The 16,675-nt window shown below is 32.9% G+C and overlaps 1 protein-coding gene across 1 annotated transcript in view; it reads right to left on the bottom strand.

Moving 5' to 3' along the window:
- The window catches only part of LOC111701260 (protein gooseberry), an 8,398-nt gene extending 1,305 nt beyond the window's left edge, over positions 1 to 7,093 (bottom strand). The window contains exons 1-6 of the mRNA XM_023472456.1: positions 6,863 to 7,093; positions 5,287 to 5,407; positions 5,104 to 5,203; positions 3,810 to 3,896; positions 3,192 to 3,254; positions 2,841 to 2,949 (exon numbers count right to left, since the gene is read on the bottom strand). Of these exons, the coding sequence (XP_023328224.1) occupies positions 2,841 to 2,949; positions 3,192 to 3,254; positions 3,810 to 3,896; positions 5,104 to 5,203; positions 5,287 to 5,407; positions 6,863 to 6,974 (592 nt within the window). The 5' untranslated portion in view covers positions 6,975 to 7,093. The remainder of the gene's footprint in view (positions 1 to 2,840; positions 2,950 to 3,191; positions 3,255 to 3,809; positions 3,897 to 5,103; positions 5,204 to 5,286; positions 5,408 to 6,862) is intronic.
- Positions 7,094 to 16,675: the final 9,582 nt, after the last annotated feature.

Consider the following 16,675-nt stretch of genomic DNA (forward strand, 5'->3'; position numbering starts at 1 on the left):
GATAATGGTTTAACCTGAATATATTGATGGATAGATGGATAATGGTTTAACCTGAATATAATGATGGATAGATGGATAATGGTTTAACCTGAATATAATGATGGATAGATGGATAATGGTTTAACCTGAATATATTGATGGATAGATGGATAATGGTTTAACCTGAATATATCGAAGGATAGATAGATAATGGTGGCATGTTCCAGGCAGGAAGAGGATGAGAACTATACTGTATACGAGTGCATGGGTCAACCTCAGCTCTACTAGATCCTTGAATACAGGGGTAGTTTATACAAATAGTTTACAGGGGTGGTTTATACAAATAGTTTACAGGGGTAATTTATACAAATAGTTTTTACAAATAGTTTACAGTTTTCATTTTTATTAATAAAAGCAAATAGATTATCAAGTACAATAGGTGGCAACAGAGAAATGAACCAATTATACACAACGTCACAAGTGTCAAATATAACAAGGAAACCGAAATTGTCTCACATTAGTGGACATGTTTTCCAAGGTTAATAAGAAAGTGTAAAAGCAGAGACTAAAGAACACATGAAATTGGACTTATTTTACTGTAAGAAAAGCACTTTATTCTAAAATTATCACTATTATTGATAATTTTGTCGTACACAAAAACTGAATTGACACTTGTGACGATAGAATACATACTAAGAGTGTATAAAATTCTACGTTGCCATCTATTTTATTTAACAATCTATTTGAATAAAAGTAACTACAAGCTGCCAGCCCATAATTCTAAAATTTCCATTCTAAAAAATGCTTAAACAGTAAAAAAATAATAACTTTGAAAAACCATCACTTGGAAAAAATAAACTGTTTTTTTCAGAAAAATATCAAATCAAAATATCCCACAGTGACAATAAATCTTCATCTGTTTTCAATCGTTCATTGGATTTATTACGGAAACTTGATTTTTTTCCAGTTTAGAAAGAGAAGATTTATTTTACGATTGTGTTTAAAAAAGGTAAAATGTGCTTCTGATTTAATAATGGTAGATATACAGTTTATACTTTTACCAGACGAACGTAAGTGCTTACAGGTTTTCGTATTGTTTAATAAACGGAAGTATGAATATATATATATGTATATATATATTACATGTTTGTCTAGTCCAGATAAAATCTAGTTCCGTGACTGCAGCAATCTGAGTCTTAAACCCTGGCTTTATTATACAATATTATTCATTTAAAGGGTTTGTTCATCTATTGGGGAAAAAGATTTAAAGGGAATATCAGCGTAATTTCAAGTGAGCCTCAATGCAAAGATGGCAATGCCCGATTTACAACGGTACCCTTAACGCTTTCTCTGGTCAAGTATAAATTAGATATCAATGGTTTTGTTTATTTCAACTGTTTATTTTCATTTTTGGTTTCTCTGCACAAGCTAATTTCTTGTTTGTAAGAAAGGCCATGGAGAAACCATAAAAGTCCGAAAAACTACGTTTTCTTCCCCGTTTTTGATCAGATTAAGGTTTCTTTGTAAATCGTGCATTTTTATCAGAATAAGGTATCTTTGTAAATCGTTCATTTTTTATCATTTTTGATCAGATTAAGGTATCTTTGTAAATCGTTCATTTTTGATCAGATTAAGGGATCTTTGTAAATCGTGCTTTTTTGATCAGATTATGGTATCTTTGTAAATCGTTCATTTTTGATCAGATTAAGGTATCTTTGTAAATCGTTCATTTTTGATCAGATTAAGGTATCTTTGTAAATCGTGCATTTTTGATCAGATTAAGGTATCTTTGTAAATCGTGCATTGCTATCTTTGCATGAAGGATCGCTTAAAACAACGCTAAAAGTCCCTTCAAGTACAAGATTAGACAAAACTCCAATGTATAAAAGCGATTATTATTATAGATTTATTTCGTACACAAAGGTAAAATGGTAGAATATGATAAGACAAAAACAAGAATAAAGTATAATATATAAATATAGTTTCTAGTCGGAACATAATAAGTTAATCATGGTTGCGATCTCATTATCAACAAAATTGTTTAGAATAAAATCAGCATCTTTAACTTAGAGTAATTTATAAAGAATGGGTGATTTTCATTCTTGGGCTAAAGGAATCTTATTGAATATTATATTTTGTTTCACACAATGCATGGAATTAAAATGTGTGTGTGTGGAAAAGTTAGAGCAGCTGAAAGTTTTTCTGGAACAGGAAGCGGGGTAAATATATTTGTCATGAAATGGATTCCATTTAGGATATCTACCTTATCTATCTTTCTATCTATATATGTATCCTTCTATATATATATTTATCTATCTATCTATATATTTATCTATCTTTCTATACATATATCTTTCTATCTATATATTTATATGTCTATCTTTCGATCTATGTATTTATATATCTATCTATCTATCTATCTATATACCTTTCTATCTATCTAAATAATTCTCTATCTATCTTTCTATCTATATGTATTTCTACCAAAGTTATCTTGACCTTAAAAAGTAAAATATCTGAATTATTGTTTAATCAAGATATCTATCTATCTAGAGTAGTAATCTCTGTTTGTTTGCGCGAATTTACCATAACTCAGGAACCCCTTGAACGAATTGCCTCTGCGCGCAGAACCACATGAATATTCTTTGCTTGGTTTAGTAAATCTAAATTTAGTTGGTTGACTTTAATAGAGATAGTTTAGTTTCCAGACAAAGCTGGGTTCCCAAGCTAGTTTACCATATTATTATTTATTCATATATCTATATATATATATTAATCTAACTTACTATTCACAAATTAATCTATCTAGTAAACTATTTTTTTGGTGATAAAACTTTAGAAGATAACAAATTAAAATTCACCTTGTCCTGTTTCAGCCTCAAAGACAGGATGTCCTGCGTTCCGTAGAATCCTGTTTATAGAGGACACAGAGGGTATAGAGGACGGTTCTACTACACGTTGTCCTATCAGCTAAATAAAATATATATACACATATATTTATATAATTATAATTCACAAATTAATCTATCTAGTAAACTATTTTTTTGGTGATAAAACTTTAGAAGATAACAAATTAAAATTCACCTTGTCCTGTTTCAGCCTCAAAGACAGGATGTCCTGCGTTCCGTAGAATTATATATATATAGGACACAGAGGGTATAGAGGACGGTTCTACTACACGTTGTCCTATCAGCTAAATATAATATTTTTACACACATATATATAGAGGACACAGAGGGTATAGAGGACGGTTCTACTACACGTTGTCCTATCAGCTAAATATAATATTTATACACACACATATGTAGAGGACACAGAGGGTATAGAGGACGGTTCTACTACACGTTGTCCTATCAACTAAATATAATAAATATTTATATATGAGGACACAGAGAGTAATTCTGAACAAGAAAGAAGGTGAGGGACCAATTTACTATTACAACGTTGTGACCTTGTAGCACATCTATTTTTGATTTTATTTACAAGTATGAGAAAATTAAGTTTATCAGAATTTAAATTTGAAATTCAAAACTTTTTTTGTTCGTCTCAATAGCTGTTATAATTGTAAACATGCAAAATTTACTTTAGTTTGACTTCGGTTGCTGTTCTTCTTTTTGGGGTGAAACAAGGTCACAAACTCGTACCAGTTAGATTATAATAATGAAGAGGATGTATTTCTACATAAATAAAGATGTCCAATAAACATTTTGTAGAGACAGAGCAGGCGAAAATGTTCGAAAATCTTCATAGAGAGATAATGAGTATTTAGACCAATTGAGTAATATCTATACTTTTTTGGATATTGCCGCGCAGATCAAAGACTATTTTACCTGTTCTCTGATCTCCCAAGCGAACATGCCTGGATTCTCTGTTTTTATTCTAATTATTCTCTTCACTACTGATGGAGTTGCAACTTGCTAAATACAAAGAAAATGAGTTTTTGCCACAAACTCTAATTTTTATCTTTGAAATCCGATGTCGCAGGGCTATGATATTTTATACTATATGTTAGATCAAATAGTTTAACTTAAAAATTTTAAAAGTCTGCACCATCAAAGCTGAAAACGTTAGAATTGTGGATATCGAGATCAATGCTTGATGTCCTCTTTTTGTTAATCTTTAGATTAATATAATCTTAATCCACTAAACTACATAAAATTCTACCAATCAGAGTGTACAAAAAGAGAGGATTTAGAACATCATAAGTTTCCACAGTGAATTAAGTAATCAGGATTAATAGTATCCAATCCTATAATTTTCAGCTCCATGCACTGGTTGAAAAGATTTAGCGATTAGAAAACTTATTTCCTATATTCATTATTATTTTGCGTATCTATTTTCTATTTTCATCATTATTTGCGTATATATTTTCTAAAGAAATGCTTGAAGTACAAAAAATAGATTTAAAATATACTTACAACCAACTTGTTTCAAAACGGAACTTTTTTTGAGCAAAATTTTATTCGAAAATATTTTGCTTAAAGTTTCAAACTTTATTTCTTTCAAGATTCTAAATTTATTTTCAAAGGCCATTTTAAAATTTTTGGAAAAAATTGAGTTTAAATGTAAGTGGAACCTTTATTTGTAGTATATATACCTTCTTCCTTCAGCTGCCTTATGTTTGGTTCCTCCAATAGAACCTTATTTTAACCCCCCCCCCTCCTCCCCTTCCTAATTACCTTATGTTTGGTTCCTCCAATAGAACCATATTTTACCCCCCCCCCCGCCCTCCTTCCTTATTACCTTATGCTTGGTTACTCCAATAGAACCATGCCCCCTTCCTAATTACCTTATGATTGGTTACTCCCCCCTTCCAAATTCTCATGCTTGGTTCCTCCAATAGAACCATGCCCCCTTCCTAATTACCTAGGCCCCACCCCCCTTCCTAATTACCTGATGTTTAGTTCCTCCAACAGAACCATGATGACCCCCCCCCCCCTCTTCCTAATTACCTTATGCTTGGTTTCTCCAATAGAACCATGCCCCCCCTTCCTAGTTACCTGATGTTTGGTTCCTTAAATGAAACCCTAGCTTCCTAGTTACCTTATGTTTGGTTCCTCCAATAGAACCATGTTTCCTAATTACCTTATGTTTGGTTTATCAAATGGAACCCTTATTAGTTACCTTATGTTTGGTTCCTCCGATGGAACCAGGTTTAACGGAACCGGTTTCATAGAACCTGGTGAGGATCTTTGAGACACAACCATGTGAGACCAACAACTGCCTAAATAGCATGCAGTATACATATTAGTGGTTATGTGCGTAAAGTAAAGGTTTTACATATTCTTTTTTTACAACTTTTAATACCTTGAGATGTCACAGGGTCGAACTCCCATAAGAGCTAGCTCTACTATTCGTCGACGAATTATGTCCGGAAGTGGTCGGCCGTTTACGAACACACCTCCTAGCTGGTTTATGCCAGCTTGCCCTAATAAAGAAAATATATCTTTTTCCACATAAAATGATAATTTAGTGAACATTTCTTGGATTTTTAAACTCAGAGACCCCCCCCCTTTTTCTAGAGACCTGAAAGTAAACTTGAAAGTTTACTGAAACTGTATTCTAGCAGATACTTTAAGGTCATTTGACTAAACATTTTTTAATTCATTGATAAATCATGATACTTTTACTTTTCATCAATCCGATAGATTTTAAGATTTTAGCCAACGCTGTTAAGTAATTGAATATGATTCTTTCCTATTTTGATAATTAAGTTTATTACGATTTCAGAATTGCATTAAAGTTAAAGTTTTTAGTAACATTACAGCGACACCAAAACTATGGTAGGGCTTCGGGGTGTCAAATTTTGTGACATTTTTTCAGAAACCATTTAACAGAAGCGAAATTTATTCATACTTGGACTATTTGAAAAATGCAATTTAAAAAAACAGAAATGGTTCCCTGATATGGCTCCGTGAAATGGCTCCCAGAAATGGCTCCCTGAAATGGCTCCATGAAATGGTTCCCTGATATGGGTTATGATAATAAAAATGTAAATAAAAACACTAATACATGGATTATTTTTAAAAATAGGTTGTTTTCCCAAATTCAAATCAAATTGAAGAATATAAAAATGTTAAAAATTGACCGATTTAATTAAAAAAAACCATTGGGTCCGTCCAATTATACGATTTTTGGAAGGTGGCAGTATTTTTACATATTTCAAGAGTAATTTGTTTTCTTGAGCACTTAAAATACTCACTCTCAATGCAAGTTCAATTGCATGGGGCTCCCGCCCCCATGTACCCCCTCCATCCCCTCCTCGCTCAAAAGTTTCGCTCGGTGCTCCCCCTCCCCACCATCACAGTTTTATTGTGAGTTGACCACCCTTTTCAAAGATCTGAATCCGCCCCTGCAGTTTAAAGGGACTGTAAGCGTAATTTCAAGTAACCCTCCATGCAAAATGGCAACGCCCCGATTCACAACATTATTTAGTCATGCATGAATTAGATTAGACATCAATGTTTATAGTTTTGAAAACTGAATAATTATGGTTTTCTACAAAATTGATTGTGCGTGCATTTCTATTGCAGGGTTTACGCCGGATCGTTTCACATACGAGGATGGTAGAACGTCAGGAAACCCGCCGGTCGCGGATCGAGTGCAACCTTGATTTTCAAATCACATAGGAATTATCAAACCTAAACAATTTTAAACCTAGAAAATGATAATATCTGCTACATTATTGATCAAATAAAGGTTTCAAGGGTACTGTCGCGAATCGGTAATTGCCATCTTTGCTTGGAGGGTGAATTAAAATTACGCTTACAGACCCCTTAGTAAAGATCCACTCTGTATATCAACTTTTTTGTTTAAATTTGTTTTTTTGATGTGATGCATTTTATAACTTTTAAAACTTCTTTTTTCCAAATGTTGAAATCACCTGAATGGGGCATTTTCCTAGGAGACGAGGAGGTCATGTATTTAGGAGAAGGAGAAGGGGTGGTTCCTGATCCTGACTCAAGAGAACTGATCATTCCTTGCTCCTCCCCCATTCTCTGGTTTCTCCGTCCTAAATCTTCATGGAACCTTCCCAACCAATAGGAAACCGGGACGGATTAGCTCCAACCAATGAGAGGCGAGGACTCCAGCTCCGCAACCAATTAGACTCGGGGTTCCAGATCCGGAGCCAATACCAATGGGTTTTCCATGGTTAGCATCCCAAAATTCGTCCCGGGAAAGAGGGGATTATCCCCCCCCCCCTCCTTCCTGGGATGAGAGATCAAATATAGATGTAGCAGAAAAGTTTCCAATTCGGTAATCTCCTTCGTTCTTCTTTGGCTATCAGTTTGATAATAAATTTTACAATTTAACACATTAAAGAATTTACATCATAAAAAGGCTGCAAAGGTCGAGAGTCTGGGGGCATCCCGTTTTCACATCTAAGAGATCTAAGAGTCAAAATATATAGGTGTAAAGAATGTGGTGAGCACTGGGGGTACTTTATGACCTCGTATCTCCTCTTAGTTTTGATTTTACGTCAAGATACTTGAGAGAAACAAATTTTTCTGATTTATAAATTAAAATTTCAAAACATCTTGTTCTTCTCAACAGCTATTTATTAAACGGAGTTCTGATTGTAAACAAATTATATTTTAATCTTAAATGCAATTTACTTTAGTTTGGCGTAACATTCTTCACTCTGGGTCGTAGTAAATTTGAATTCGAACAGGACGTGCCTAGTTTGTACCGGCCTGCCAGATAACAGCGTGTACTGACCCGATCCTATGGTACAGTACGTCGCCCTAACCAGACTAACATACGACAGGGGTCAATTTTCTTGGCATAGTCCCGTCGGAGGACTAACTATGACAACTCCCATGGCGCGTTCAGACTTTTTACAGTACCCGGCCTAATCCTAGGCCTATTTGACCGACCCCACTGGCTTAGTACACCGTGTCTTCTAGGCTAGCTAATCTTTAGTAATTTCGTAAGATGGCTTGGAAGGTTTGACAAAATTGCAAAAAAAAAATAGTAAAAATGTTAAAAAAATATTTTCGACGGATATAAGCATTAAAAACATATTTATATATATTTTTTTTAAGAGCTTTAAAGACGTAACTTTATGCTCGTACATTAAGTTATAAACTCTATTAGATTTGTTCTTGAGAACTTCTGACAAATCTGTACTCTCTATACCCTACTGTACTCCATACCCTACTGTACTCCATACCCTACTGTACTCTATACCCTACTGTACACTATACCCTACTGTACTCTATACCCTACTGTACTCTATACCCTACTGTACTCTATACCCTACTGTACTCTATACCCTACTGTACTCACCTTACCCTACTGTACTCTATAACCTACTGTACTCTATACCCTACTGTATAGATAGATAGATAGATAGATAGATAGATAGATAGATAGATAGATAGATAGATAGATAGATAGATAGATAGATAGATAGATAGATAGATAGATAGAGAGATGAATGAAAGATATGGATTAATGGAAAGATATGAATGAATGAAAGATAAAAATGAAAAGATATGGATGAAAAGATACGGATGAAAAGATATGAATGAAAAGATATGGATGAAAATATATGGTTGAATGAAAAGATATGAATGAAAAGATATGGATGAAAATATATGGATGAATGGAAAGATATGAATGGAAAGATAAGGATGAATGGAAAGATATGAATGGAAAGATAAGGATGAATGGAAAGATACGAAAGAAAAGAAAAGGATGAAAAGATTTGATGAATGGAAAGATATAGATGAAAAGATATGGATGAAAAGATATAGATGAGTGAAAAGATATAGATGAAAAGATATGGATGAACAGAAAGATATGAAAGAAAAGATGTGGATGAATGGAAAGATGTAGATGAAAAGATATGGATGAAATGATATGGATGAAAATATATGGATGGATGAAAAGATATGAATTAAAAGATATGGATGAAAAGATATAGATGAATGAAAAGATATGAATGAAAAGAATGATTGAAAAGATAAGGATGAATGAAAAGATATGGATGAAAATATATGGTTGAATGAAAAGATATGAATGAAAAGATATGGATGAAAAGATATAGATGAATGAAAAGATATGAATGAAAAGAATGATTGAAAAGATAAGGATGAATGAAAAGATATGGATGAATGAAAAGATATGGATGAAAACAAAGATATGGATAAATGAAAAGATATGGATGAGTACAAAGATATGGATGAAAAGATATGGATGAATGAAAAGATATAGATGAGTGAAAAGATATGGATGAAAAAATGATGAATGAAAAGATATGGATGAAAAGATATGGATGAATGAAAAGATATGGATGAATACAAAGATATGGATGAAAAGATATGGATGAATACAAATATATGGATGAAAATATATGGATGAATACAAAGATATGGATGAAAAGATAAATGATTTTAAGTTGAAATGTATCCCCTTGTTACAAGGGTGTAATGATAAGAATAATCCCTCTCCCCCTTCCCCATATCGCAACTTAACACTATGTCCCCCCCCACATATATTTGTATACTATTATTATTATGTATATTATGTGTATTATTCAAAACATAATTGTTCTGCTCAATAGCTCTTTAATTAAAGAAGTTATGATGATTGAAGAGATAAAAGACTGCTGAAAACTTCAACTAGTCTTATATAAAGAAGTTGTGTGGTAACCCAGCTAAGAAAATTCTCATGAATCTATCTAGTTCGGTCAAGGGGTTTATGAAATTGAGTTCTGATCGGACAAACAAACAAACAAACAGACATTACAACTTTATATATATATATAGCTATACAAAACATATATATTCATTTGTAGTTCACGTAATCCAAATTTTCAATGAAGCCGACGATTTCAAGAATTTGCTTTTGCCGGCCAAACTTTTTCGGAACGTCAACCCTTTTCTCGGAACCGGCACGACCTACTCAACGGACATATACCACGTATAACTAACTATACAACGGACATATACCACGTATAACTAACTATACAACGGACATATACCACGTATAACTAACTACACAACGGACCTATACCACGTATATCTAACTATACAACGGACATATACCACGTATATCTAACCATACAACGGACATATACCACGTATATCTAACTATACAACGGACATATACCACGTATATCTAACTATACAACGGTCTGTATCTAGTTAAAAATCCCTAAGAAATAAATCGAAAGAGATCTGAAATACTTAATTATTTTATAGTCCAACAACAAAAAATTAGAACATCAAAAGCGAAAAATCTACAATCAAGGGCGTACACAGGGGGGGGGGACAAGTGGGCAGTGCCCCCCCCCCTTTCAACTCAGAGATATACCGCTTATCAAATCTGAAACTTACGAATGAAGAGCATAAACAATTTGTTTGCTGTTTTTTTCTGCTAGTTTTTTTTTAATGAGAGATAAAGTAGTACTTGCTAGGTGATTGTACTGATTATGAACTTTTTAAAGTATCCAAGAAGGAAAATAATTTAAATTTACAGTTCAAATTTTGCCCCCCACCCCCCTTGGAGCTAGTAGGGGGGGGGCAGACAAAAATGTTACCCTTCATGCATATTCGCCCCCCACCCTAAATTTATATCTGTGTACGCCGTTGTCTACAATCTAGTGGGTGAGAATGGGTTCTAAAGTCAAGACAGAGTCAGAACCTCTTAGTTTACCATGATGCATAATTTTACCATTAGTTTAGTTTTAATCAGGACCTCTTAGTTTACCATGATACATAGTTTTACCATTAGTTTAGTTTTAAGGTGTTTGGACATTTCATAGAAAGACATTTTATAGACAGGACATTTCATTGACAGGGAACACCTAAGTCCTATACAAATTGTGTTATATTCTGAGGTTGTTGAATAAAAAACTAACTTTTCAAATTTAAAAAGCTTACAATTATCGAAAGCAAATGAAGTAGGTATAAAAATGTAAAATTATGCCAATAATATGCAATGTTCGTTTTAACCTACAAGATCAAGTAAATTTTCAAAAAATTTAAATATTTTGATCAAATACTTTCTTGTCGACAAAAAAAGAATTATCTCAAAATCTTTCAAATGTCATCATAAATAATAAACTATTGTCAGAATAAAAAATAAACTATTGTCAGAATAAAAATTAAACTATTGTCAGAAGAAAAAATAAAAATTTACCTTGGATAGAAGTCCAATGGGAGATTGAAAACTTTTCTCCTCCTGATTTAAGAAAATAATATTCTTTAAAGCTGTAATGAAATGGAAGCATCTAAATATAAACTTTGCTTTTCTTGGTGTCTGTCTTTCTGGCAGTATTTAATTCAAAACGGTTTAACCGTTCGGGCCCAAATTTGTTGTGAAAGGGAAGGTTTATAGACAGTCAAAATTGAACAATTTTACCCGGAAAACATGGCGACATTTTTTTTTTTTTAAAGCACAATTGAAACAGAAAAATTCGCAAAAAAATGAGTTTAACAAATGGTAACTTGAAAATCAACATTTAAACGCCTAAATTCAATTTTTATTTATTATTTGGGAAATTTCTCAGGCACTCAGGCATTTGGGAAATTTCCCAAATTCCTATATTTGAAGATGGTATATTTTTAAGATTTTGGAAATTTTTCAAATGACTGGATATTTAGGGAGTTTCCCAAAAACCTAGGTATTTGGGAAATTCCTCAAATGTCTGGGCATTTGGGGAATTCCCTAAATGCCTGGGTATCTTGGAAATTTCCCGTCATTTGAGAAACTTTCAAAATCTTAAAAATATACTACCTTCAAATATCTGTAGGTATTTGGGAAATTTCCCAGATACCCAGGCATTTGGGAAATTTCCCAAATTCTTATAGGTATTTGAGGGTGGTATATTTTTAAGATTTTGGAAATTTCTAAAATAACTGGATATTTGGGGAATTTCCCAAAAACCAGCATTTGGAAAATTTCCCAGATACTCAGGCATTTGAAAATTTCCCAGATACCCAAGCATTTGGGAAATTTCCCAGATTCTCAGGCATTAGGGAAATTTCCCAGTTACCCAGGCATTTGGGAAATTCCTCGAATGCCTGGGTATCTTGGAAATTTCCAGTCATTTGAGAAATTTCCAAAATCTTAAAAATATACCACACTCAAATATCTGTATAGGTATTTGGGAAATTTTCAGATACCCAGGCATTTGGGAAATTGCTATTTTTGACATTTTTGATAATTACTGTCACTCCCTATCATATTAAGACAACTTAGACTTCAAGTAGTCCAATGAACATGAGAAACAGCATTTATGCAGTGTAAAGTTGTAAACAGACACATTTCACATTATAAGCGATTTAATAACTTACTGGTAAATTGCTTATTTTGTAGCAACATGAAAAACGCTTGAGTATTGCAGATTGCTTTATTGTCGAATGAAAAAGTTTCACGTGAATAAACTAATTTCTGAAAAGGATAAGTCGTATCATGTTGTCCTTCTGGCCTTGTATTCTCGATCCTTTTCAAATCATTCGACTTAAAGAATTAAAGTTTAGTAGAAGTATAATTTTTAACAAAAATATTTTTGAAATGTTAAACAGCTTCAAATTTATTAAATTTGAGGCGACTTTTCAGTCTATTTTCTTTCTTTCATTTGTCTTGAATGATTGATCTTGATATCCAATGTGAATCAATTCCTAATCTCTCAATTAAAGTGTAGCATTGTAAAAAATACAAACGAACTATGGTTGGAACGTATCTTGTAAACCATCTCTTGTATTATACCTAAATATATAGTTGATAACAATTGCAATATCTTGGGGACTTATCCGGTCTTCTTGACTTTTATATTAGTACTTAAACTAATATTATTCTTGACCGAAATTTTATTACAACAAATTGTATAAACCTATCTGATAGAGACTAGTATACAGAATTGACAAGTAATGTTCATTAGGTTTTTTTTACTTTATTTTCTTACAGGGTCAAAATTTGGAAAAAAGTTATGAAAGCATGTTTTTAAAACTGTTTATTCTAAACATTTACTTCTATATTACTCTTTCCCTAATTATCAAGCGTAATTTCAAGTGCAAGGGCGTATAAAGAGGGGGGCAGTGCCCCTCCATAGACCTGTAAAGGGGGGCGTAGCCCCCCCCCCGCTAGAACTCGGAGCTTTCAAACTTTTCAAATCTTAAACTCAAGAGTGAAGAATAAAAAAATTAGTTTGCTGTGCACTAAGAAGATTATATAAGTTGACCAGAGCCACCATGACAGAAGTCCGAATGAAAAATCTATTTAGAATGCACATTCATCCTAATCGGATGGGCGCTATCAGGGATAGCGAAGTAAAACAATTATTTTTAAATGCCAAGCCACGAAAGCTTGAGTTTGGAGGTAGTAAAAGACCATTTTAAATTAACATCAAGGCGACGTTGATTAAGTATAAATACATAAAATGTCTTAGATTTAATGAAAGAAAGAAAGTTCTTTTAAAATTTAGTTTATTTGGTCTAATAGTAGTTATCAGTTTATCCAGTGAAGTTTTCTCTGCTGAGATCCATCCTAAATAGAGAAGAACTAATATTTAGGAATAGTCATTTGGTAGTAAGATGGTAGTAATATGTAGTAACTAACCAACTAGTATAAGATTTACTAAACAAGTTGACCAGAGCCACCATGACAGAAGTCCGAATGAAAAATCTATTTAGAATGCACATTCATCCTAATCGGATAGGCGCTATCAGGGATAGCGAAGTAAAACAATTATTTTTAAATGCCAAGCCACGAAAGCTTGAGTTTGGAGGTAGTAAAAGACCATTTTTAGTTTTTTTTATTTGGATTTAATTTGTACTTTTTTCATTGCATCGCCGTTTTGTAATCTTTCTTTTTATTACAAACTAGCTGAAGTGCCAGACGTTGCCTGTGGAATTTTAAAAATCGAATTAATATAAAAAACTTATAATTTATTTAGCTTATGTCATCCCCAAGGGTATCCATGAGTTTCCTTACTAAAATTCAGCACAATTGATTCAGCCATTTGGCCAGCCATAGCAAACATATAAATGAACGGAAAGCTTTATGTCATAGATTACAATTGTACTCATACTTTTTTTCAGAACAGAAACTTTTACAAGTCATAATCATTTTCTGGACCTCGGTCCTTTATTTTATCTCATAGAATTTAAGTTTAGGTTAGATTTTCATCTTCAAAAATGTCTTTTAATTTCTCTACTCTAAATACTAAATATTACTAACATAACAGTATAATAAAACGTCGATATTTTAGAAACAATACTTTTTTCTGCTAGTTTTGTTTAAAGGAGAGATAAAGTATAGTACATGCTTAAGGTAATTGGACTGTATGTGTACCTTTAAAGCATCTTATAAATATGCCTAATATCCAAAAAGCCAAATGTTTTGAATTTACCTTACCTTACCTTGTAAGTGCAAATATGGCAATGACCGATTTCCAAAGGTACCCCTTAAAAACTTAATCTATTCGAAAACGCTTTTCTTACTCGAGAAGTGTTTAATTCTGTGAGTTTCTCCATCGCTTTTGAAACAATAAATGCACAAGTCACTTACGCAGAGAATCCTTAAATGAAAATCAACAGTTTAAAGAAACAAAAACATGGATATCTAAGGGGCACTTAGACACTTAGTACACCAAATTTTGAACAGGCTGCGTTTTTGTCCTCAAAATTGAGATAGAAGGCTAAAATTTTGCGTGCAGCCTCTAATTGTGGTCACCTACAAAGATAATGAAGAAAATTTAAAACCGGAGGTCATTGGCCTCCATTTTGATCTCCATGAACTCAGAAAATACGGGAAAATACCACTTTTTTCACTTTCATTCAATTATTATAAGTAAATCAGACATGTTTTTATATTTTTTAACACATATATCCGATCTCAAGATTGCCCTTTCTTCGATAATAACCTCTAATCGTCAAAATATTAAATCAATTAAAATGGGTCATGATTTTTGGTGTTCCGATTTCATTCTGCGACCCTTTATTGACCTCAGATGATCCTGGAGGTCAAAATATGAAATCAATGGTGAGATATCAAATCATAGGTTTTTTGGTGTTCAGCTTCTATTTTGAACCCCCTTACTGGCCATAGAAGGTATTTGACCTCCAGATAGCAACATCATTTTTATAGATTATTTGGCGGAATTATAGGAGAAGACTTTAAACAAATTTTAATTAAAAATTTTATTTTTATTTTAATTTAAAATGAAAATGTTCATCGAAAAGGACACTTATTTTGTATTTCCCTCGGGGTTAAAATTTCCATTCGTTCTGATATTTTCTGAAAGTAACCAATACCTTTAGATATTCAGACTTGGTTTTTAGATGGACCTGCAGTACAAATATGTATTTAGATTTGCGGGATTCAATGAAAACTTTTTAATATCATAAAACTTATCAATTTGACATTTTAAATACAGACTCATTAGAACATCTTCCCCCATATACACTTCTTAAGATATGGAATAAACTGCCACTTGATTTAAAAAGAAGTTAGGTATTTCTAAAAAAAAGTTTATTTAAAATGTTATTTGACGCCTACATCTCAAAGTGCAATAAACCCTTTTGTTATTCTTGCAAAAAGCGAATATAGATCTTTGTAGATTTTTGTACATGCTTAATCTTATTCTGTTAAACGTACTAAACTTAAAACTGAAAAATGAATTATTTTGTTATGCTGCACCTCGGTCTCTCTAAATTTAACTAGTAATCCCTGACTTATTGTAAACTTTCAAAACCTAATAATATTCATCATATTTTAAACGTTTTAATATTAATTAGGTGGGAATAATACCCAAAACAGCAAATAGCTAATATCCACCTAATTGCTACAATTGCATAAATTTAGTAAACAATATAAAAATAGTTGCAGATTTTTTGCCTGTAACATTATAACTTGTATGTGTATTTTTAGCAATTTTTATCTTATCTTATAAAGCTTTGTATAAAGGAATGTATAATTATTCTGTTAGTGGGGGAAACATTATAATTTCCCCAGCTTAGTTTGAAGTGAGTCTCCAGGCAAACATCACATTACCCGATTTACAAGTACCCGTAAAAGCTTTTTGTCTGATCAAGTATGAATTAGATATCCATATTTTTGTTTATTTTCATTTGTGACTCTCTGCGAAAGTGGCTTGCGCATTTCTTGCTTATAAGAAGCAATGGAGAAGCTTTTTGAAGTTAAACACTTTCCGATTCAGAAAAACGATGGTATCTTCCACATTTTTAATCAGTGTAAGGTTGTAAGGGTTTCTTTGTAAATCGGGCATTGGCATTTTCGCATGGAGGATCACTTGAAATTACGTTTACAGTCCCTTTAAAGACTCCGATGACGATGATTTTATGTTACCAGACCCTATTTCCTGTAGTCCCCAGGGTCCGGAGGTATTCGTGTGTTTTCTCAGATATCCGGGCTCTCATTCAACCGGTCAGAACGGATAATATCAAGTGTATTTTAAGGGCTTTCATATCTTAACTATTTAGAGCCCCCCCCCCCCACAAAACCCTTAAAAAATTTAATTTCGCCCCCCCCCTCACAACCAGGGTGTCCAACCACTGTTACCCAAATAGTACAGGGTGTCCAACCACTGTTACACAGCTAGTTCATGGGGTGTCAGGATTGCCTAACTTAACGGAATTTATAGCCTCTATTTTTACAGCCTTGATTTCCTGCCACTTGAAAATTGTTTCTTTCTTTGCCATATCATGAAGTAAATCCTTGTAAG

Source organism: Eurytemora carolleeae, unplaced genomic scaffold (assembly GCF_000591075.1).
Source record: "Eurytemora carolleeae unplaced genomic scaffold, Eaff_2.0 scaffold44, whole genome shotgun sequence".
In the NCBI taxonomy this organism is placed as follows: Eukaryota; Metazoa; Arthropoda; class Copepoda; order Calanoida; family Temoridae; genus Eurytemora; species Eurytemora carolleeae.